Consider the following 25,461-nt stretch of genomic DNA (forward strand, 5'->3'; position numbering starts at 1 on the left):
ACTCATAAGAAATCATCCTCTTTCAAATTTAGCGCAAGGCGAGACTGCCAAACTATTTGAAGTGTATGAAGGACCATTCAAGATTAGCAGAGTGTTAGGATCATCGACATACTTCATTAGTAGTTTAGAAAACCCAGAAGAATTCGGTCCATACCACATTTCTTCAATCAAGAAGTATTTTCCCCCCATGAACAACGAAAATGTTTAATTCCCTTTCCTGTTCTCTGAAAATCAAGTGCATAAACAATCTTTTAGTGAAAATGACCGTATTGTTTAAAAGACAATTATAGTGCTCAAGATAAACTTTTATAAAAGATGAGAGGACTGTGTGTTCAGTGGTGATAGACTGATAGACAATAGGAAATAGGAAATGGTTAATTCCCACACACTCACACATCACAAATATATAGACACAAAACCACTTTCTGTTTTCCACTGTTTCTGTTCTTTACCACTGTTTGTTTGTAATAATAATATTATTAATCATGTTTTGTTGTGTTAACGTCCCATGTTATGTTTTATCAGGTTATATTTATGTTTTCAATGTTTGTGTTTATTCTAGATAAAAAAAAGGTTCTGTTTATGTAAATTAGTTAAGTTGTCATACATTCATTCATTATCTTATCGAAATATGTTCTGTTGATTCATCACCATACCATCATTTCTGAGGGGATATTGAGATAAAACATGAATGTACTCATATGTGAATTGTAGCTAAATTACTTTTAATATTTATTAATTACTGTATTTTCAAAAAGAATATTTAAATTTAATGAAATATAAATTAGTGAAGAAGAAAAACTATATTCAAAAATACCATTCTAAAATTAAATAGTGTCTAGGTAGGAAATATTTCTTTTGTACTGTCCAGTGTCCAGGTGTGAAGTAATTGTTGGAAGGAAAGCAAAAGAAAAGGAAGAAAATGTGCTTGTGGTGGAAGATATAGAGAGAGATGGATGTGGGAGCCAAGTCTCCAGTGATTTAAATATCCAAAATTGAAAATTAACATTCAGAATACATATAAATATTGAATATAAAGAGACATAAAGAAAGAAGAAAATCACTATTCAACAAAATTGGTAATATCAACCTCAATTAACACTTAAAAAACTCATCATCAATTTCCAACCACCACATTGTGAATTTACTAAATTCAAGTGACTTTCAATAATTAAGAACTTATAGCCTAAATTTTTTTATTCTCATTATTAGCCTATCTCATATTATTTAGCCTACTTTAGTACTGTATAAATTAAGTTAATTAGCCTATCAGAATGTCATACCCGGCACGAACCAACCCCTAGATTAAGATAATTTGCTCTCCAAATTGTTAACTAGCCTAGCCCATCAAAAAAAACCTAAACCAAAATATAATTTCACTATCTTAGCCCAATGAGATTAATGTAATAGCTATAGAACCTAAATATATTTTATTGTAACTTTATTTTAATTTTATTATCTAATTTAAGTAAATTCATATTTTGAAATCTATACTATTATAAAGAAGAGGTGGTGTCTGTGTGTGTGTTTGTATGAGCTAATCTCAAAAACTACTGGTCGGATCGGGCTGAAATTTGGCATGATGATAGCTCACATTCCCGATTAACATATAGGCATATTTTTATCCCAAAAATCCTTCGGGGCTCCGCCCCAGTGGCTCTGGAGTTTCCCATGTTAACCTTATGAGAAATGGAATTAATGAATCTCAACAGCTGTTTCAATTAAACAAGTTGGTTCTGTTCTATGATGTTCAATAGCATTAAAAGTTACAAGGATTACCAACAGGGTGCAGCACTAGCACTATTATTTCTTTTACATTTATGACAACAGCAAAAGGTGAGTGAGCGTAGCGAACGAACTTTAACCTGGAGGCGAGTGAGCGTAGCGAACGAGCTAACCTGAAGGCAAGTGAGCGTAGCGAACGAGCTAACCTGAAGGAAAGTGAGCGCAGCGAACGAGCTCCAACCTAAAGGTGAGTGAGCGTAGCGAACGAACTTAAAAAAGAACCGAAATTTCTTAAACCATGTCCTCACTCATAACTGCTATAAGCATTTGATACTTATATGCCAACCCCGTACGAAGGACGGGTACTCTGCTAGTTCATTAATAAAGAGGAGTAGGTTGCACAATACAACTGTCTTCAGCTGATCCATAAGGATGAGAAATGTACTAATATAAGTGAGTATGTTTTATATGTGATTTTCTTACTTAAATAGTAGTTTATTGGGATGCAAAAAGATAATACTGTAGGCCTACATGTAATTTGGATCTTTTACATGTTATGAAATATCTATTTTCGTAGTCCGCCGTTTGTTTCTTTTATTCACATAAATACCATTTTGTAAATTTCTGCTAATACAATTATTAAGTTCCTATTTTATATACTGGTCTTGTAACCTTGAATCATAAATCATGATAAAATGTACACGTTAAACGTCATCACAGAAAGACATTGTAGTGGTAATGTATTTTTAAATAGAGCTATTGAATTTAAATAAATATTGATCAATACATTATAAAGTGGTAGATTCATGGATTGCAATACAAATTAGTCCATGCATAAATACAACTTGTACATGTCTGTTATCGTAGGCTATTAGTGTAAAACCCGGGTCATCCTCTTAATTTTGTTTAATTAATATTAATTTTACGCCTTTCAGTAGGCCTACTTTTTAAAAGTCTTGCTTGAGTGTTTACGGTTCTAAATGGACCCAGGCGTTCTTGTTTGTTACCATTTTTATTAATAGTGGCCATAGCTAAAATTACCTGATCTTATTCAAAAACAAAGCTATTGTCTATTGTGTAGCTCAATACCGGGGAACGGAGAACCGAGCCATGGCTTGGTATAGTTTATTTCGATTGTAAAAGCAATATAATGAAACCCCACACTCAAATCAGGAAAATCCGTCAAGTCGTTGATTAAGAATCGTGAAATAAAATAACCCTGTCACGTTTTATTATATTAATATTATATCTTCTCCTATTATTTACTAGTGGTGCTAAGGTGTACAATCTAAAAACTGTTTTAAAACATGTAACATTATTACTAAAAATTCAACACACATTAGAATTAGGCAACTATTTACTAGTAGGCCTACAATGCTTTGGTTTAAACTATTAGGTAGGCCTACAGCTATTCTATAAATTGATATGAAACTTAGTCTATGTCATATTTGTACACGTTGGAAGATTCAACGACGAACATTTAATTTTAAATCTATGAATTAGGTTTGAAAGTTACGGTGGTTGATGACTGTATTAATTAATGGTTCTGGTTTATTACGACAGTACGATTAAATTTGTTTTCGGTGTTTGAGAACTTGCGTGTATTTTAGCTGAATTTCGTAGAGGTTTAATTATTTAGTACCAATTAAACTGAATTTTCAATATTTTTCATATTCTATTATTTTCTTTCATACTGATGGTATTTATATTAAAGATCGAAACCATAAACATTTAATTGGCCACTGTACAGTTAAATAAAAAAAAAACACTTTTTCATGATTTTTTTATTGTCTTTGAATTACTTTGGGCTAGTTATATGTTAAAAGTGGAATTGATAACAAAAAACAATAACATTTACTGTAGGCTAACTTCATTGTCACTGACATTTTGAAATACGGCAGTGTACGATTATTTCGTTGTACAAGGTTGGCAATGCTCCGTGCAGTGGGCGCGGCCGGTTTAGCGACTTCCAGAGTTAGCGAATTCCGCCGTGAGACAAAATCAAGTTAGCGGGTTCCGGAGTTAGTGAATTCCTGACTGAGACGATTAGCCAGTTCCAGAGTTAGCCAGTTCCGACACACGACCGAGTTCCTGAGTTAGCCAATTCCTACGTCTCTATTCAAACAATAGCATGTATTATAGAATAGTAAAGATAAATATCAGTAGGTAGTTTCTCTGTGAGCATATATATTCCCAAAGTGAATTCTTAGAACACTACCGTTGGAATTGGCTCGTCTGCATTCATTACGGAGTAATAGCTTAGTACATTGGGTTTCGAAATTGATTTTTTTCTTCCTTTTTTACCTTAAATTTTTGTAGCATACACCTATTATTATTTTTTTGTACAATTTTATGCAGGTACTCTACAACTATTGTGTTCAATATTAATTTATAGAGCAGGAAAAAAAATTAAAAATAAAAAACCTTTCAGAAGGCTGCAGAAGCAATTACAGAGGAGCCCAATGATTTACGAGACTACGAGATGGGGATAAAAGTGACCGCTCCCTACAGGATCGCTATATCTGGCAAGTCCTGGGCAGTGATCCGGGAACATGCTCCAGAGTTGATCCCTCGAATAGCCGTGCGCGGAGCTGTGTTTGCCCGAATGAGCAGCGACCAGAAGCAACAGCTGATCCAGGAATTACAGCAGCTCGGCTACTATGTCGGTCAGTGGATGTTTTGTATTTTTATATGTTTAAAATATTTTTTTATTTGGAAATATTGTAACTGTTTGGCAGAAAGATACTGAGCAATAATGTTGATAACTGGGTTATTTTGCTAATTTGTCTTATATTTAACAACACAATATCTTGATTGAAGTTTTTTAACACACAGTACAGGCCTTAGAACTAATAAGCATTAATAAAAGATACTGAATTTTGTCTTCATAAGTCCTGAACAAAGTGTCATACCTATCTTGCTCATTGTATAGAAAGAAAACCCTTTGAGTAAATGGCAACAACCGCTATCAAGTAATAGACTTTGTCAAACTTTGATCATCAGCAACCAGAACCAGATCAACATTAATTGTAACTAGATGAATAAAAAATAACTTCATAATCTATATTTCAATCCAATGTTTATATTTAGTTATACAGGGTGTCCCGGAACTCTCTACCAATATTTTAGGGCATTGTTCCTGGGTAAGAAACATATCTAAATATCATATTTAAATTGTCCGGAAGTCCTTATTTACTCAGATAGCCGCCATTTTGTTTTTTTCACTTATTAATTATTTTCTGAAGATTGGTTAAACATACGAAGTTGAAACTTTGCACAAACATTTATGACAACTAGACAAAGCTACAAAAAAATTATGACGATTTTTCAAATTCATAAAACAAAATGGCGGCTGATTAAAATTTTGTTTCTTAAATTTCTCGAAAACCGTTGATTTTACAAAAATTTTATAAGAATAACTTTTTTAAGGCAATTTTATAAAAAATCGATCGACACCTTAATCTTTAAGATCGGACGAGTATTAACTGAGATATGGCAGTTTTAGTGATACGTGACCGCTTTCAGCATGCGCTGCAACTAATATCCGGCGGTCACGTATCACTAAAACTGCCATATCTCAGTTAATACTCGTCCGATCTTAAAGATTAAGGTGTTGATCGATTTGTAATAAAATTGCCTTAAAAAAGTTATTCTTGTAAAATTTTTGTAAAATCAACGGTTTTTGAGTAATTTAAGAAACAAAATTTTAAACAGCCGCCATTTTGTTTTATGAATTTGAAAAATCGTCATAATTTTTTTGTAGCTTTGTCTAGTTGTCATAAATGTTGTTGCAAAGTTTCAACTTCGAATGTTTAACCAATTTTCAGAAAAAAATTAATAAGTGAAAAAAACAAAATGGCGGCTATCTGAGTAACTAAGGACTTCCGGACAATTTAAATATGATATTTAGATATGTTTCTTACCCAGGAACAATGCCCTAAAATATTGGTAGAGAGTTCCGGGACACCCTGTATATACTTTGTTATCTGATAATTCAATGTTGTGTTTTCAGCAATGTGTGGAGATGGTGCCAATGACTGTGGAGCTCTCAAGGCAGCACACGCAGGAATCTCACTGTCAGAGGCAGAGTCATCGGTCGCTTCTCCATTCACTTCTGCCATCCCCAACATCTCCTGCGTACCCAGGGTCATCCGGGAAGGTCGAGCGGCCTTGGTCACCTCCTTTGGCGTCTTTAAGTTCATGATTCTCTACAGTATTATGGAGTTCATGTCGACAATCATTCTTTACAGCATTGACAGCAATCTGACTGATTTCGAGTTTCTCTTCATAGACATCTGCCTTGTTGTGCACCTGGCGTTCTTCTTTGGACGGAATAAAGCGTACTCCGGCCCATTAGTGCCAGAAGTGCCTTTGACAAGTCTTCTCTCTAGAATTCCGATCATGTCGCTGCTGCTGCAAATCATCGTAATGTCACTCGTTCAGCTGATATCGTTCCTAACAGTTCAAAAGTACTCTTGGTTCGAGCCTTTCAAGTACGTAGGAGCCACGTATTACATCTCTTACGAGAACTATGCGGTATTCTCCGTGGCTCAGTTTCAATACATCATTATGGCTTTTATTTTCTCCCAAGGAGCACCCTACAGAGAACCTATCTATAAGAACAAAATCTTCTTCACTTCTCTATGCGTTATGACTTGCGTCTGTATCTACATAACTGTTTCACCCGCTCAATGGCTCATCCGATTTCTCCAACTGCGTTTCCCACCACAAATTGATTTTCCGATGGTTGTTTTGATGCTGGCACTAGGTAATTTTGTCATTAGTACAGTCCTAGAGATGTTTGTGGTCAATTACTTAATGTTTAAAAAGTTTCGATATTGTAACCACGATCTTACTAGTTCAAGAAGGAAATACCTGGCTGTCGACAGAGAGCTGGATTTGGATAGGGAATGGCCTCAGATATCAACCTTCGGCTCTGTTCAGCAGTCTGGTATAACCGGACAGGATAACTTAGCTTTTGAAGACGATGTTTCAAAACCTTCAAAGTACACAACCAAGCTATAACAGCAATTCTTTGTAACAATGGTTCCCTATCCTAAGAAAGAGGGTTTATGAATTTGTCAGTAGGTACTATAAGATCAGCTTGACAATTCGTCAATAGAATCACTAGGCTAATTGCGTAAGGAAAAACTGAATAGTATCTACCCTCAAATTGACGACTAGGATTAATAAAACGATTCAATGATAGAAACCTGTTTGCAGATTTCATGTCTTTGTGCGGTTTTAAAAATCTGGAAGAGTAACATTATCTAGGACATGGTGCTGTGATTTAACAAAGTATTTCAAAATGAAGCTTCAATATTTGCTTCTGTAGATGATAAAAATTGGTTAGATAACTATTCAGCTTCAGCGGGGAAGTAGTATATGTGTTAAGTTATCAATTGGGTTTAAAAAAAGTGTAACTAGTGCCTTCCAAAGTTTTTAATTTTTAAACAATTATTATAATAGTGTACAAAAGATTAAATCAACCTATGTAAGATTACATAGCTACCGTACCGTATGTTGATGATGTCAACTAAATATTTTTTAGCTGTAAAATATTAAATGTCTGTATGTCCCCTTGTTTAGCTTATGACTGCCAATAGAAACACGCGGGCCTAAAACTTGAATCTGTGATACTTAAGCCATTAATTGGCTACGGCTTTATTAATTAGTTGTTACGAAGGAAATCAGGGTTGTGAAGTGAAACGTGATGAGCAATTAGTTTAAGTTGTACAGTATTTATATAAGTAGGATAATCGTTGTATTATGTAGCCTAATGCTGAAATATTTTTTATATGTATTTTTTTTGACCATGTTTAAATATAGATTAGACATCACTTAGCATGATTTAAACAATCTTCCACAATATAAATTAAAAGCCCCGTTTACACAACCACAGAAAACGTAATACTATAACCCAGAATGCCAACCGCATGGTAAAAAGCATTAAGCGGTTTGAGAGAGCTTTGCCTGTCAATCCGTAGGCAGCGCCACCAGCGTTGCCATGCAATAGCATAGCGACGCTGGTGGCGCTGCCTACGGATTGACAGGCAAAGCTCTCTCAAAACACTTAATGCTTTTTACCATGCGGTTGGCATTCTGGGTTATAGTAGTACGTTTTCTGTGACACAACCCGATTTAGGGACCCTAAATCGTGTCCAATCAATGTCGGCCCTAAAATCGGATCAAGTAAACGCGTGCTCCTGGTCACGATTTGGCTGGCAATCGGGTAGGGAGGTTTGGAAGGATTTCCATCAGCTTTGGGGAGGAAGGGTGGGGATAGCTCACTTCTGCTAGGAACGGATGTGAATTCCGAATCTCTACACCAGGCAAATCTCTCAGTCCAACCTTGATATCTGGTCTGAGTTGTCTTTTAAGTTTTGTTTGTGGTTTTGAGATAACGGAATCTACTCCACAGAAGGAAAAAGACGTTTTGACAGTTACAGAATGTTGTGGGACACTTCTCAAGCTTTGTATTTCAATAAAGATGCAAGAAACTAACAACTTTTTAAAATCTAAAATGACGACGCTCTCCAACGAAGCAACACACTGAGCTCAGATCGGACGCAGAGAACGGGTCGTGTAAACACAATGCTCTGTTGACCAGGAACGGGAAAGGGTGGTCGGGATCGGGTCGTTTAAACGGGGTTTTAAACGTTGACATAGATTAGACGTGTATTGTTAATTGCAGTAAAATAAAATAATGAATTGTTGTAATATTCACCAAAATGATTTTCAAACCTGTTATTCTTGTATATCGTAAGCATTACTTATACAGAAAAAATGTGGTGTTCATACAATTAATTTTACTTTTGTAACTTAAGAAAAGTTGTAATAAAGAATTTTGATACTCTCTTGTTGTTTTTATGACCAGCCCAATTGCAATCTTATAGAGGTTTTGAAAATATTTAGACATATTTGGGAATATCATCTAGTAAACTTTGGTTGATGCAAGACATTTTTGGTAAGGACTTTTCACGTAAGAGAAGTACAAACTATTTTCTACTGACTCGTTTTAAACTGTGTAGGTTAACTTGTTCATTTTTTAAACAATAAAAAACAAAGAACTTTTTACAAACTTGAGAAGAAAAATACTGGTGGATTGCCAAACCTTCTTCCCGATATTTTAGTGACTTTTTAATCCTTACAAAGAAACTCTTGCGTTATGTCAACTGACAGTGCCTTTGACCTTGAATTAATGCTTTGATTTATCATTGGGTACAAAATGAGAAGCAATTGCATAGGCTTAAACCAAAGATAAGTAGGTGTGTCAGACGTATTAACAAGTGTCTTTAACTTGACAACATGCAATATGGTATAATCAGTATTGTGAAATAGTCCCACTAAAGACATGACCTAGCCAGATAAAATAAGGGTAAAATTTAAACAGAGAAAAATCAGGATGTATGCGGACTGTATGCTTTTGTAAACAGAGAAAAATCAGGGTGTATGCGGACTGTATGCTGTTGTTCACAGAGTGTTGCATTTCAAATACAACCCTCTTAAATTTGAATTTTAACTCATGATCAAAAAGTAAAGACACAAATAAATACAATCTTTCATGTATATTTTTACCGACAACTCTTTTTAGCAGATGCATAATATATGTTAGAACAAAACAAATACAGCCTTATACTTACAGTATAAAATGCTATCTTGAGTATATCTTTGAAAACATCAGGTATGTTTTACATCACTTCTCATATGTCTTTCACTAACAATTTAGCCTCCCCTTCCATTACCACGTTGTTGTACTTCTTGGATGTAACATTAAATTTACAACTGATGAGTCGTCTAATCTCAGTCAACTCTACCGACACAATCACAGTGTCACCAATGTAACAAGGGTTTGGAAACCTCAGTGTCTCGGTGACTAGCAAAGTCCCGGGACCAGGCAGTTTAGAGCCAATCACCCCCGACACAAATCCGTTCAACAAAGCACCATGAACTACCGGGTTGTCTTTGCGATGATGAACTGGATTCCAATCACCAGATAGCTCACTAAAAAGCGTCACATCCTTCTGCGAAATTGTCTTCTCTACCGAAGCAGTTGATCCGACGGTTAGAGCTTTGGAAGCAGTCGAATAAAAACGGGTGAAGCATAAAAATGTCGGCACACACAAAACCACTTTAGTTGCCATTCGTCCTATTGGTGTTAACATCTTTGTTTAGATCAACCTCGATCACATCACCATCTGTTATTACCTTTTCTCCTTTAGCTGCTAGAATTTCCTCAACATTTCGACCATTTGGGTTTTGAAACCAGTCCAGATTGTCGGCTATCAAATGTAAACTGTCACAGCCGTCACATCTAACAATGACAATTCCTTTATCATAGGCTTGTTTTGATATGATACGATGATTGCGAGTGTCACAGTTGTTACAGGTGAATGAAAGGCTTTTCTTCAACGTCGTTATTTGTCCTAAGGCTGCCCGATCAGGTGTAATAGATGAAAAAAGTCGATGATGAACAGTTGTCGATTTGTTCTTGTGTGATTTAAGCAGCTCTGAAGAAACAATCTTCAATTCCGACCTGAAGAAAGATCTTTGAGACGCCACAAGCCATAATCTTCGCAACATACCTGAAGGAAAACTGGGTTTTAGTGCCATTAAAATTACTCATCAAAAATAATACATATGAGCTAGAGATTTGTTTAAATTTGTACATAGGAAATGTGATTAAATGCACAATTCTTTACTATATTTTTTTTTAAAACCAGCCTTGATTACAAGGCATATATAAAACATTTTACCTGAACCCTACTACGAGATATTAAGGAACACCATTTTGTTCTATGAAAAGTTATTATCACTCTAAAAACTTAAGTAGGCCTACTGTACTCTCCATAATTAATTATCACCATTAGTAGGGCCTATGACCCTTGTCCGTATGTTTATGTATCTATTTCAAAATTATGTCCATATTTAACCAAAATAAATGACAAAAAGAAAAATCCGTGTCCTCCTCCTCTATGATAATGTACGATATCAAAGTTTTGCAAATAATTATAATAATAATGTAAAATGCCACTGCCATTGAAGTAAACTAAATACTGTAACATAACCTCAAAGTTATCTATATATATAATTCTGTAAGACAAAATTTTTACCAGAAAATTGTGGACGTCTGGTAAGTCGCAGAAAAGTGGGAGGGGTCTTAAATTAAAGGTCTTGACCCCAGGGACTCGGGAAAAATAGCAGAATTCCCATAAAGTTACCAGAAAACGAGATATAACGTAAAATATCCACCATAAGAAATGCATGGGGACTGAAAAACGTCTGCATTCTAATCAGCGGTTGCTTATTTATTTGTAATGTTTACATTTATTCCTAAAGTCAATGTTGCTAAATAATGTTTCAAAATGAAATGTATTCGTTTAATTTTTAGGTTTTCCGTTTTTTATAATGAGTGAAGTAAGTAGACAGGGTAGGGGAAGACCTGCAAGACGTGGAAGAGTATCCAGGAATTCAACTGACACAATAAATTCTGAAATAGAACATAGTGTACGGCCTAAATTTGAAAATCCACAAGCTGGTTTACAACCTGCCTTCAGAAGAACGCTGAAAAACGAGTTGAGTGTTGTTTCTCACAATATAGGTCCTCTTAGCACTTGCATGCATTGCGGCGCATTTCACTTCGCAGAGGAGGCCACAAATGGACATTTCGACACATGTTGCCACTATGGACTCATTAACATGCCACAACCACAATTAAATTACGAACTAAAAGTCATGTTTTTACATGATTCTATCTAACTTCATAAATAAAAACATAAGGCAATACAAAAGTGCAATGGCTTTTGCGTCGCTTTCCGCTACACAAAAAGAGATTCCTGGAAATGTGCCTTATTGCTTTAAAATTCAGGGACAAATTCATAGATATAGCCTATATATATTTTGGACTTACTACTGCGAAATGTGGAGTTTCCTTCATATGGACAATTGTGACTAAATTAGGGGCTATGGCCCCTACAGGCCACTAGTCATTATATTAATATGCATTACTCACTGTTGCTTTAATGTCAATGATTGTATCATTGTAGCCTGTTTGGTTTGTTATGTGGGTTCAAATAATTTAACCTATTTTTCAATCAAATCAATAAATTAGGAAAAATTATAGATTTTTTCAAGAGAGTCCGAATAGTTTAAAAAATAATTCCTAAGGCCAAAATTGATGAGAGGCAGCCTATCGATGGTGAACATCAATGGTTGATCTATTGATTCTCGTGTAGGTACGTTGCGATACTTGATTTTCGAAAATAAGTAGTAGGGCCTATCAGTCTTGGTAGCTGACTGAGACGGTGGCGTTTTCCTGTAAACCATCTACTTGGAGGTCACAAATTGAGGATATTTATAGGCATGCACTGTGGATACAATACTCCCTGATGTGGATTATGATCCGCAGTAGTGAGTATTACGACTATCCGCAGTTTTATCCTGATAATTAGACCAATTTGTTAATTACAACGCAAAAATTTGGTTCGCACTCCACTATAAACTGTAGGTCCCTTAGTTGCCATTGGCTGTATGGGGTAATTATCATCTGTGTCTAAGAAACTTGTCGTCCTTAGTCACTAACAAGACTACAAGAGCATCCCATTCATCCTACACTTATCTCTTACACTCATACTTTGCTTAAAATAGGATACTTACATTCGTTTTAGAATAAAGTATTAAGTAAATTATTAAAGTATCAAATCAAGCTTTTAATCGGTATCAGGAGAAAATATGCAGTACTGTTTTGGTATTGAAAGAAAGTAGTGCATGATCATAAGTGCTCGATTTGTAAAAAATGAGGTGCCGGAACTGTAACCTATTTAATGTGTTTTGGACCTATTTATGCCAATATTTTTATCCTCCCGAAAGAGAGGTATGGTACTGGAACTCCGTTCCACCGCATTCCCCCAAAAATCGAGCACTGGTTATCATTGCATGTAAAAGTAGTTATTTTTATCCGAAGTGTAGGCTACTTGTTCACTGTAAAAAACAATGAGAAATTGATAACTTTCGAGTGGAGTTTAGATCAGTCACCATCATTGTCAACAGCAGATCCTTCTGCATCACCTGTTTCATGTTTCATTTGACATAATTAATTACTTCGCTCTTCCAAGGTACTAACTTAAAAACCAATCTAAATTGTATAAAATAAATGTGTATTTAATCTTTTATTAAAAGCTACCTAAGTTATTATTTTCACGTCCTTCATTTATTTTTAAGTATTAAAGCCTAGCCTAGAGAAGAAATTGATTGCATAACAAAGGTTATTCAAGATATTCAAAAGTATATTGTTAACATGAATAAGGGGAAACTTACGGGTCAGTAAAACTCTTACTGTCTAAAAGTCTTATAAACCATCCTAGGGTTAAAGGTCTATAAGAGTCATTAAATATTGAATAAGAATAAGTATTAACTTAATTGTTATTCAATTATTACTGAATGCTATTTTACAATTTTTCTGAATTTACAACTGGATACTACGGGTATAGTTTCATATCTGGGCTTCCCTGCTATCGCATTCGGTTGTTTTTTGCCCCACTTATGAAAGTCAACCCAAATTTTTTTTTGAAACGAATGGGGTAGACTTTCATAAGTGGGGCCAAAAACAACCAAATCAATATATATCAATTATTTCATTTGATAGCCTATAGCCTATCAAATTTGGTTAGTTAACCTAACTGAATAAAATAATGGATACGGTATTTTCATTCGGTTGTTTTTGGACCCACTTATGAAAGTCTAACCATCGAATGAAAATATTGATTAACAAACGATATTTCAGTTAGTCTATGGATAAGTTATAGTATATCAATTATACATTGAAACCATTCTAAACTAACCTAACCAAACTTGCTGTAGACATTTACTTTAGCAGGTAGTCAATACAATCGATAATATTCCAATACGGTATTGAAACTAAGTATCGGAAGATTGGTTGGTATCGCCAGTGGAGTAACAGAAGGGCCCGCAGGGCCCGCAATGCGGGGGGGCCCGGGAGGCAAGGGGCCTGCGAAGCGGGAAACGGCGAGCAGAATTGGCGAGCAGAGAGGCCCGTGTGAAGAGTGGGGCCGAAAAATTGGAGTTCATTCTTATTGAAATGTTTTATCAATCATTTAATAATTGTACTGAACAAGTAATAACATTAATGTTATCAATAATATGTTGTTATTTTTAATTTTGTTAGACCTATTCAGTGATAATGAACTAAGGTACGGTAACAAATTTAACGTTTTATAACGTGGTTCATTGATTATTATGCTATCTTAGTTTCGTCGCAGAGAAGTATTTTACTTCTCTGTGCTTTCGTACACTGCTCGAGTCTGCAATCAGTAACGTTGACTGGGGCTTTTATTATTGTATTATTTTACATTTTAGTTTTGCCCTAGGCCTAATGTTAATTTTATTTAGTTACATCAATATATTAATGCTACCTATTCTACTGACTTTGTTCGTTAGCCTATATCTAATTTTACCTCACAATTGATCAATACTAAATACATATATTTGTAAGGTAAACTCTTTAAATCCATTCAAAGATAACAAAAGTAAAAAAATGCAATAGGCTATTTTAGCCTGTGATAAAAGTGAACAATCTTTTAAGTTAGCCAACTTTTAGTGTATGAGTTAATTATAACCACAAACGATAAACGATTATCAATAAAACTAACCTAATAAACTAATTAATAACATGAGTAAAAAATTTAATAGGCCTATATAACCTCCTTGATGTGACACATTCTGATACGGATGAAAAATAAGGTATTTTTAATTTATTTCAAATCTATTTACAAACATTGATATTCATCATCTTGGTGGAAGGAAAAACATAGGTGTGCTATTCCCTTCATATGCTGACGTCACCCAGATTGCAAACACCATTTCACTTTTAAGAAAAAATTATAAAACAATAACAATCAAATCAAAACAAATATATTCTTATGGCAGTTACAATCAGGGGCCCATTTCATAATAAACTACAAGTTACAAGTTACAACTTGTAACTTGTAATTTCCATAAGATTTGCATTAGGCGATCAGGTGATTTTCTGTTTGCAATCTGGGTGACGTCAGCCTATGACGGTAGTAGCATACCTATGTTTTTCCTTTCGACCATGGATATTGATATAATGATGTAGTAATGTAAATTTATCATCAAACCATGACTGAAATACTTAACACACCCTTTTATGGAAAATAACCCATTAGGTATTTATTTACTACTCTATTTATGATAAATCTGTTTGATCATTGTATCGACCAAAAATTGGTTTGGTTATTGTGGGCCAAAAATAACTCTGTGGGAGGGGGCCCAAAAAATAAATTTGCAGGGGGGCCCGAAAAAATCTGTTACGCCACTTAATAGATTGTTTCATTTGATATATCGTTTGGTTAGTTAGGTAAGGTTAACCTAATTTATTTGAATGAAACAATTGAATAATCAATATTTTCATTCAAATTAGTGTAGGACCTGAAGTAAAGTGCAGCCCTACGGCCGCCACTGTGACTTCCATGGTCTGAATCTGACTAGTTATGTTATAACTGAGGTGAAGCAAGTAGTATGCCTTGAATTGCCTAAAAGATGGTACCGGTACAGTAAATCATTGCTTAAGTTACACTTCAAAGACACAAGTTTTAAAAATGTGAAATTAAATAATGCTGTTAGTTATTTACTTACTTCTTTACTTGTTTATTTAGTTCATCTTTGATAATCATTGATTTAGCTGATAAGCAGTCACGACAGACAGAACAGCAGAAAATAACTCAGAACTACTACAATACAAAACAATTTTACAAACAAATAAAGACGATGACATTCAAGCAAGCAGAAGCAAACTTGAGCAAACTCAAACTAAAAACACTAAACTGCACGAGCACAGCTGAGAAAACTTCTTGTTCTTAGGTGAGTTTTTTCGTAGTTGGTGTATGAAGTTTTTGTTCATTCAGCTGGCAAAATTAAAGGATTTCAGTATTAAAAAGTCAACGACAGAAGCATTGATTATAAATCTCCCAAGCTGGTAAAAGTGTGATAATTATTAATGGAGAGAACAAAGAGTAAACGACAGGTGACAGGTGACATCAGCTCATTAATTCGCACTTTATTGATTTACATGCAGGATAAACTTCCACGTACCAAAGGTAACCAGATCCAGGGACCTCTTTAGTAGACAGCACTCCAGTACAAACTATGCGCAAAACTCCACTATGGTCCGCATCCAAAGACTAGGGAATGTAGTTGCACCACAAGTTGACTTCTTCAATTCTAGTCATAAGTCTTTCAAAGTCACTGTAAATGAGCTGTTGTGGAAATCCTAGTCACTGGAGACATGTATTTAGTAAATGTCAGTCGCTTTATCAATGTTTTTCTTTTTTGTTTTGTTCAACATTATTGCATGTATCACTATGGCTGTGTTATTAGGTAATGTCATTGTTGTAAATTCTCGATTATTTTGTCTGTCTTGTTATATGTATTTTGCAATCATCACTTTGTTAAATTTTCTAATTGTAGCCATTAAGCAAATTCTATCTTTTGTGTAGTTAAGCATGTACTATAACATACATACATACTATTATCTATTGTAAAAATATGTGTTAGCCATCAAATTTTTCATATGTATTGTTTGGTTAGAATTTTTAGCATATAGCATATTATTGTAAATGGTTGTTACCGTCAAATAAATAAATAAAAAATTTATGGGCATAAATTTATAAAAATATTGAAAATAAAAAAAATACAGAATTGAAAACTAAAACAATAAATGAAAAAACTATATTTGTATATTTGAAGCGGAGTCAATATTGTCATAGTCCAGTAACCAAGCTTTCGTAAATACACAAATACCAATAGCTGCTGCCAAACTAAAAAGCTTTTACAACCCCACTTGCGACGTTGCCACTTCGAATGCCGCGGTTGGAGTTAAAGGCGGCCTTTGCATACCAAAGTTAATAATCAATGCTCATGATACGAGGAAAACTAATTGGATGCATAGAGAACATAACCTATCATCTCTGAATTTAACTCCATGCTCCTTGTGACAGATAAAACCCACCTAACCTCAAAACATTTATGTATGTAGTGATCTAGTGATCTGTCAATTAATTTTGGTTTCAGGCCACGTTACGTTAGAAGTTGTTTGTTTACGTTTTATTTATCAAAACAGATTTGAACTGATTAAATAATTACTACTGTACTGTACTTCGAGATGTTGAGGAAACTCCGTTCGTCCATTTAATCTCTAGTGTTTCGTAGCTTCCTTCTTTTAATCTACAGATATATTTAGTAAACATGATTATTTATGCTTTAATAGTCAGGACGAAAGATGGAATGGCTCTCTCTGCAACCACTGATTTTAATGATGAAGTCAACAAATCGATCAAAGAAAGTAAAAGATACGTAAAATTACTAGCGAAAAAGGCATCAACACTTCCCGACAGATGCACTTTATATTTAAGCCTTCATTCTGTGCAGTAAGTTATTTAAGATTAAGCTATAACCCACGTAGTCAAGTTGGTACAGTTTCTTATAAGCTGCTCGAGGTTGAATTGTTGTTATTTTACAAAGTTTACAATGGGCACACATATAATTTTGCGATAGGCCTACTTATTTAAACATTGCACTAAACAGCCAAATTGCTTACCAGTCAAAGCTGTAATTGCCGCTCCCTGCTTTCTTCTTACCACGTTTACTGCTGAAAACCTTTACACAGGTGCTCCTAAACTGCGGTGTGCTAACTGAATCAGTGATTGCTGTTGGCATTGAAATATCTCAGTAAGACGAAGCACAAAAGAGCAGTGGTGGTTGTTCTGCGTTACCCCGAAAGTGGACGTAGTTTACTGAAACACCCAAAGGTAGCAGCACTGCCTGAATCAATAACCAGAGTCTTTGTAATATGGCTTGAATAGAGAAAATCCCCGAAAACGGGACAAAAGCATTGCCAGAAGGGATTTTACAGGAAATTTTAGTACCAACCTACACCAGAATAAAGCTTACATTCTAAGCTACAGGTTGGCAACGATTATAACATTCCCTGGCAATGGCTGAGCTCACATTGAAGCAAGGTTGTTGGCATTGGAGAAGGACGACATTTCCAGCCCCGCGCTAGTGGTGCCGGTACCGTGGGGCGAGAATTCCCGCCCCTCACACTGAACGTGTTAATATTGCTAGGTAGGCTATTTCTCCTTATAATAGACAGGTAGGCTGTAGGCTATAGATTCGATCGATAACTTACTGAACTTCGAGCCCAGATCTAAATACCCCTGCCGTAGCAAATCTGCAGACTAAGGCGAATTTCCATTTAGCCTACCTGACTGGATTTCTACTAAAATATTCCATTAAAAATTGACAGATTTATTTCCTATTTAAATAACATTAATTTTAGTGAGTACCTGCTTAGGTTTGCTGCTACAGGGAAGATATTGAGATGTGTTTTTTTATTGCAATGTTGATAAATAAACAAAATTTCAAAATTTTGTTAAAATATATCCATAAACAAGCAAACTATTTATTCAACTATTTATTTATTTAGCAGTTTATTTATTCTCCATAAGGATAACATGGGAATTTAAAATTTTTAAAATTTTCTCTGTAACCTTGGGCATATAACAACGCTTCAATATACAGTAGAACCTTGGTAACAAGACTCTCATGGGGATTGCAAAATAAGTCTGGCTATAGGCCTAAAGGTTGACTTCTTATTGAGGTTTGCAATAACATGTGTTTAGAGGTACCTAAAATAAATTTAAGGGGATTTGAAAAATACACTTGCTATCAAGAGTGACTTGTTATCGAGGGTCTTCTTATCGAGGTTCCACTGTACAAAATTATTTATTTTTTTAAACTCTACAAAATGGTTTGGGGAGAAATTATGAAATTTTGTGTTTTTAGGGCAAAAAATTGGGAAAAATCCTCCGCTTCCGTAGTACCTAAACCCCCGTTCCCGTAGTCCAACTATGCTGGTTCGCGAACTTGTTTAAATAAACGTAGGTTTACACTTTGTACTAAATTTCTTCAAAATCGGATAATTTTTGCTCAAGTTATCGCGCTAACGAACACATATGTATAACTTATATATATAAATATATATAGGTATATATATATATATATATGAATTTGAACGGATGGTGTTTTTGGCCTCTAGGGACCTTTGAAAAAAAAAACTAAATGGGTCCCAAGTTTAGGTCTTCCCATGAGACCTACGGTAATAGCATATTCCCTATATGGAAACTTCGCTAATATTCCCTACATGGGAAATTCGCCAAAACCAAATTTTCAATAGGTCTATCAATTTTAACAATTGATAATAAGTTTACGATGGAGTTGGATGTTAAAGTTTACTTATGCAATTAGTTACATTACACTTTGACTGGTCAAGACGAAAACAGAGTTTTATTTGAAACTAAAAAATATAAGCCTGTACGGTAACACTTAAAATTGTTTCTTGTAAAAAATCACGTATCATATAAGTGAGAACTGACTGTAAACAATAAACAGCTTTCCGGTAGACAACGATCTGACAACAGATGCAAAGCAATACACTGATTTTAAAGGCAAACAATATTAGAAAACATTTTAGTATCTGGATAAGTAACTTACCAACCTGACAAAATATGTTGCAGGTTTCCTCGTTTATACTCTAAGGCCTATGAAACAATTTCAAGAGGATTTGTACATCTTGAGTTTTAGGGATGGACTGAATAACTTAATGCATTGCAATTGCGACTTTGGCATTTTAGATACCGTAGTGTACAAAATAGTTGTTCGATTATGAGACTTAGCAGTCCTGGGTTAGAATCTAAATACACATTAGACGGAGAAATATGAAGCATTCTTTTATTCTTATTGTTTCAGCTTCATATCAGCTCTAGGTGTAACATACCTTGCGCTATGTGATTCATCCTACCCGACTGTTCTGGCCTTCAGTTTTCTCAGCGAGCTGATGAGAGATTTCATCACTAAATATGAGACTGTACGCATCAACATGGCTCGCAGGCCCTACTCATTTATAGAATTTGGTAAGAAAAATACATAATTAAAGACATAACTTGTTTATGTCTGTAGGTCCTTCAATGAAAGTTTTAGTAAAGGGATTTTAGATGTAATCATATTCTTAAAAAACACTTGACTTTTATGGAAACAGATTTAATGTCCTTGCCGTACCAGTTTCATTAAGCCTTAGAGGATTTTCCTCTGCAATTATCACAAAGTGGGTAAATAATGTTTGTAGCACGCGTTTCCTTGAATTGCAGCTTAAATTTTATTAACAGCAATTAAATCATCCAGCTGATCATAATGTAAACAAATATGTTCTTCATAAGGATACCATGGGAACTTTAAAAGTCACTGGGGCAGAGCCCAAGGGACTTTTTGAAACATTTAAGGTCAGTTTGCAAATCTACGTGACACGCTCTTTCCAATGAGACGTGAATGGTCAAAATCGGTAGAGAAATGGCGGAGGAGTTCAAAGGTAAAATTTCGTGTTGGCGTATTAATTATATAGATTTATTTAAAGGTAAAGTACGCATACAAGGTATAAAATAAACCAAAATACTTACAGACAACTTCATACACAAGACAAGGCAGAGGTACAACAAGCCGCAGAGTCTGACAACGAGAGTAAACTTGGCTGAACTTAGCGAAGAAATGAAACTGAGGGCTCCACACTTGCTCAACATTGCGGACATTGAACCTGTAAAAAATGGCTACCGCAGCTACAACATTCCACAGCCAGCCGGTAAGTGTTCATTTTTAGCATTGAAAGTAGAATCCCTCTAATCCAAATTTTGAAATCCGCTTAACCGAACAAGACAAGGGGTAAGACTTAACTTTTATAAATCTTATTTTAACTTATAAAATAGTAGATAAAATTTGTTTTTCTATACTGTAGGCCTACATATTTTTTTGTCTACGACTAAACACAATTGGTCTTTCCTATTTTTATGTCTACATAACTAAGCATGTTTGAAAACAAATTTGAAACTACGGTACTAAAACATGCATATGAAAAATTAAGTTCCATACAGGATCCATGCAAAACTTAGAATTTGACCAGTCCAGTAGATGTTGTTTGTTTGTTAAATATTTAAAAGTTACAACGCGTTAACATGTTTTCTAGTGTTTTGTTTTTACAGTAATTATCATAAAGGGTCTAGTTTTACTATTCTTACAAAATAATCATTATTGGCTTATACAGTATGCACTCAAACGGTCCGTTTTAACGAGTTTTTGGGGACGTCGGTTTAACCGGAAAAGCCGTTATCAGGACTGGCCTTGGTCCCTAGGAGTCCGGGTAAGAGGGAGTCTACTGTAGTAGGCCTAATCTTCTGACATAATGAGCTAAAATGTCTTGAAGAAGCGATGTTTTGACGACATCGTAAGAAATAAGCTGATGGGGTTGCATTTAAGTGTGTGTATGTATTGTATATTATTACTCCTACCTTTAATAATGGGCTCTTTGGCCTACCAATAAGCACAGTAGCCTACTGTAACCTACATCAATTAAGTCATCTGCATTTTATGACAAAACTTGGAATTGGTTTATCCAAAAATTGTTTGGAGCCAATTACCTAAGTTATTTGCAATAAGTACAGTAGACACTATTTTTAAGTACCGGTATCTAACAGAAATACATTTTTTTCTTGTAAATTTGATCATTTACAAGAGTGACTATACTATTATTACTATAGTATATCAACAAATTCTACTCAAATAATTGATTTAAAATTTGTATGACCTTATTTTAAACTAATCCGTTAACATTTTTACAGTGGGTCCACCGCCGCGGCTAGAGCCTTTATCTTGGTTTGCTACGTTTGTAGTCTCCCAAGCCTGCATACTCTCAGCATTAGGGATCTATAGAAGTTTGAAGGCTCTTTCGGAATCTTCATTAGAGGTATGGTTACTTATTAATGTACACATAGCCCTAAATGGGTACCAGGTTGGCCTTATACTTATCTAAAGATTGGTTTACTATTGTACCTGTTGCTCAAATTCGAGCAATTGCGAAGTATTACAGGCGTTATTTTAAAACGAATGACAGTCATAACTTTCAATGACTTGAAAAGAGTCGATTAAAAGATTATGGAAATACTCACGATATGATCAAAATTTCTTATAAATATTTCATTTTTCAAAAGCTGGTCTTGTTTTTTAGTGTTTTCTACAAATATTTCCCACTCATAGCCGCATTAGGTTGTGCATAATGTCTTACAGTTTGGTGCACGTTTTTGAACACCCTGTAAATATGGATGAAAATAATTTAAAATTTTTCCACTAATACTCAGGACTCAAAGACCTTTAAAATGAGGTATAACACAACCCCCCTTTACATTTGAAAATTTCCCAAAAACCACCCCCACCCCCCAAAATCTCTCCTTTGGGGTGCTTTTTGGATTTTAAAAATAATTTAGAACTCCTTGCGGGTCAAAATAGGGGGTTCCAGTTGCAATTAGGTTTCTATTTGCTATCATATTGGAGCTATACAAGCCAACATTTTTACATTTTACATGCAGAGTCAAAGTATTTATTTGTGTTTTTTTTTCAGGAATATGATGGACCAAGCCCCTTTCACGGATTCATTTTCCTCCTAGAAAGCTGTTTGAGAATATTTCAGGTGGGTAAAATTGTTGAAATGATGTAGGTACTTTTAAAGTGATGTGAAAAGCCAGCAGTTTCCAAAATCTGCCTAGTTAACGCTAGACTTACAAAACTGCAGTTTAAAGACAATTAAGTACTAAAATCAGGACATGTTCCTTACAGTTTATAACTGCGGAATCAGCCAGCCAAAGATATAACCACTGCTTGTCCCAGGTTGCAGAAATTTACTGGAAGTCACAAATATTTACTAGTCAAAATTTTAATAAATTGCTTACACATTTCCCTAACTTGAATTCAAAAATTTTCTAAGACATCTCACTTGTTTGTTAACCGAGAATAACTTTTAAAACTGTGTCAACATTGTTACTTTATGTAAAGACGGATTGTACAAGTGTAAATTGGACATAGTATATTGGCTACTTCACGTTTTAACTTGTTTTTATGGCAAATAAACAGATCTGATTTGATTTCTGTTGCAGGTATTCCTAATCCTACAACAGTCGAGGTATCGCCTGCCGCTGAGCTGGACCAGTCTGGCACTGCTGGCTGTTTGTGCGTGGCTTGTGTGGGAGCTGCGAGATGAGTGGCAATGTTCTGTGTTTCTAGCCAGCGCGGTGTTGTGTCACGTCGCTGTCTCCCGGCGAAGAATACGCATCAAACTACCCGACTACAACGTCTGACAAAACCTCTTCCTCTAGATACAAGAAAATCACACTGCAGAAAATTGGGATTCAGAACAGGACAAAATATTTTAAGGTGTTAAAAAATCTGTGGTTTGTATTCAAACTATAGGCTACTTGACCAATCATTATATAATTTCATATTGGTTCAGATGTAAAAAAAATCTCCAAAAACCTAACCTCTGACATGCTGTGATAGTTATTTGAAGAGGAAATATTATTTTCCTACAGTCACCCGACAAAGTTGGCTTCCTTGTACTGTTTATAGTACAGAAAGCTGCTAATTGCTGCATACTTATACTTTGTCGTACGGTTTATACTTTGGCGCACATCAGGATTCCAACAAAACAACACAAAACAGCGTGGTTCTATTATGCACATAATCCTTGTACGATTGGAAATAGGTTGGCAACACTTAAAGATAATAATACTATGAGCAGCTGATTTGACTTTTATAACTACGATTTAACCTGTCATTTCGTGTTGATAGTTTATGTTCTCTTTTCGGTATTTCTGAACTTTCTAGACTTTTCTTTTAAACGTTTTTAAAACATTCCTACGATCTTAATAAACAAGAAAATACCTTTAAAGCATTTTTTAGACGTGGAAACCACTGCAAATTCCAAAAATATACGGAACTATTTTCTCAAGTCGCGGAGCACATTGCTTGCCGAGGAAAAAATTGCGGAGTGATACGTACCGGGGACTACTTTCTCTAGGCCACCTATTTGTAATGCCAGCTGAACCTAAAAACGTGTTGTATAGAGTTTTCTCAAAAGACTAATTATTTATATGCTCTATAGTGACTGTAGGAAAAATATAATGTGTAACACGAGTGCAAAAGGCCTTTGCTGCACTCAAGATCATTCCGTCTCTCGCCTGCGGCTCGTGCGTAAACGTAGCTCTCGTGTGCAGCAAAGTGCCACTTTGCTCACTAGTTTCACAAATAACTATTTCATCCATTGTGATTACAAGTGGACTTAAATTTCTAGAACTGCTTACATTTCAAAAGTAAATGTAATCTTGTTTAAGGTTATGTTTTTCAAATGTGGGCTATAAATGGTGAACATTGTTTGCCTGGAGTTAAGTTTGTTAACCCATCGCAGTATTTATTTCTGACTCATTTGTAGTTTCTCTCCGTTTTCGTATGATGTATGGTAACGTTTAGAAGTGCTGCACTTCGGCTGTGTTTAGGCAACTATTATTTAGGGTATAGTACCAGTTATCAACCACATGAAATTAAAAATATAATAGCCATAAGACTTACAATTTCCCATGGAGGGCTTGCTTAAAGCAATGTTATATCCACCGGTCTCCATATTTTGTTTTGCGCATTTCAACATTTAATGTTGTTAAAAATACCCTTCGACGATAATTTGTACAAAGAATTCATAAATTGATCGGCAATTTGAAGATTTTAACCTTGTAAATAGTTAGTTTTGAAAGTGCCTTTTAAAACATTAGATTTTTCTATAAAAGAAAAAAAAATAGGAAGCATTTATTTTTTAAGTCATTCATCATATTTGGTTATCTAAGGATGCTTTTTGACAACAGATAAAACAGTAACAAGAACAGAGGTTGTGTTGATCCTTTACATTATCATAATAAACCCTTTTTACACACACTAAAATATATAAATGTATGAACTGTATATTAACTCAGGATCAATTAGTTCTGGGGCATATGTAATTTTGAGTTGAGGGATTTTGAAATAAGCAATTTTATGATTGATGGCGATAGATAGGACAGAATCATGTAGAATCGTGTAATACCGGGTGTTTTGTCTGAATGTGTGGCCGAGCTTGAGCTAACGTATGACATTATTCTTCCAAAATGGCTGCTTACGGCGACATTGATGCCTTTCCTGCGCTGCAACTTTTTACGGTCGATTTTATGAAAATTTTTAAAGTTAAAGGACATTTTGTATAAATAACAAGATAAGAAAAAAAGGTTCTTACAAGTTTAATATCCCTTAAAGCACAGAAAACGTACTACTATAACCCAGAATGCCAACCGCATGGTAAAAAGCATTAAGTGTTTTGAGAGAGCTTTGCCTGTCAATCCGTAGGCAGCGCCACCAGCGTTGCCATGCAATAGCATAGCAACGCTGGTGGCGCTGCCTACGGATTGACAGGCAAAGCTCTCTCAAAACACTTAATGCTTTTTACCATGCGGTTGGCATTCTGGGTTATAGTAGTCAGGGCCGGTTCTAGGAATTTTTCAGAGTTAAGCGAACACCCGAATCAGCGCCACTTAGGATTCCCCCCCCCCCCATCTTAAACCAATAACATAACATAACCGTATTTGTGAATTTTTTTCCCAATAATTTTGGGAAGAACTTTTTTATAAGTTTAGGTTAGAAGAATACTTGCAATAAAAGACTGTTTATTATTCGCATGAATTTAACATTTTTACACTTTTACTCATCATATAAACTTGAGCAAAACCAAGGCCACACGAAAAAACA

General features: G+C 35.0%; 3 protein-coding genes across 6 annotated transcripts in view; 2 read left to right on the plus strand and 1 right to left on the minus strand.

The window, feature by feature from the left end:
- Positions 1 to 8,581, plus strand: part of LOC128988666 (polyamine-transporting ATPase 13A3-like) — a 54,147-nt gene extending 45,566 nt beyond the window's left edge. For 3 of the 4 annotated variants that reach the window (XM_054410170.1, XM_054410169.1, XM_054410173.1), the window contains 2 exons: positions 4,157 to 4,391; positions 5,738 to 8,581. In XM_054410170.1, coding sequence (XP_054266145.1) covers positions 4,157 to 4,391; positions 5,738 to 6,750 — 1,248 coding nt within the window. In that variant the 3' untranslated portion in view covers positions 6,751 to 8,581. The remainder of the gene's footprint in view (positions 1 to 4,156; positions 4,392 to 5,737) is intronic. The other variant, XM_054410172.1, reaches the window with a different exon arrangement.
- An 847-nt stretch (positions 8,582 to 9,428) lies between these two features.
- Positions 9,429 to 9,869, minus strand: LOC128989252 (hydroxyacyl-thioester dehydratase type 2, mitochondrial). The gene has a single exon (XM_054411126.1). It carries the CDS (start codon positions 9,867 to 9,869, stop codon positions 9,429 to 9,431), a length of 441 nt encoding a protein of 146 aa, XP_054267101.1.
- A 6,954-nt stretch (positions 9,870 to 16,823) lies between these two features.
- Positions 16,824 to 24,910, plus strand: LOC128990002 (vesicle-trafficking protein SEC22a-like). Its single transcript, XM_054412207.1, has 6 exons — positions 16,824 to 17,189; positions 19,570 to 19,733; positions 20,276 to 20,452; positions 21,486 to 21,610; positions 22,262 to 22,330; positions 22,794 to 24,910. The coding sequence occupies exons 1-6, from the start codon at positions 17,008 to 17,010 to the stop codon at positions 22,992 to 22,994; spliced, it is 918 nt and encodes a 305-aa protein (XP_054268182.1). The 5' UTR covers positions 16,824 to 17,007; the 3' UTR covers positions 22,995 to 24,910.
- The last annotated feature ends 551 nt before the right edge of the window (positions 24,911 to 25,461 follow it).

Source organism: Macrosteles quadrilineatus, unplaced genomic scaffold, assembly GCF_028750875.1.
Source record: "Macrosteles quadrilineatus isolate MER2022 unplaced genomic scaffold, UCM_ALF_1.0 Scaffold_3__2_contigs__length_128488019, whole genome shotgun sequence".
Classification (NCBI taxonomy): domain Eukaryota; kingdom Metazoa; phylum Arthropoda; class Insecta; order Hemiptera; family Cicadellidae; genus Macrosteles; species Macrosteles quadrilineatus.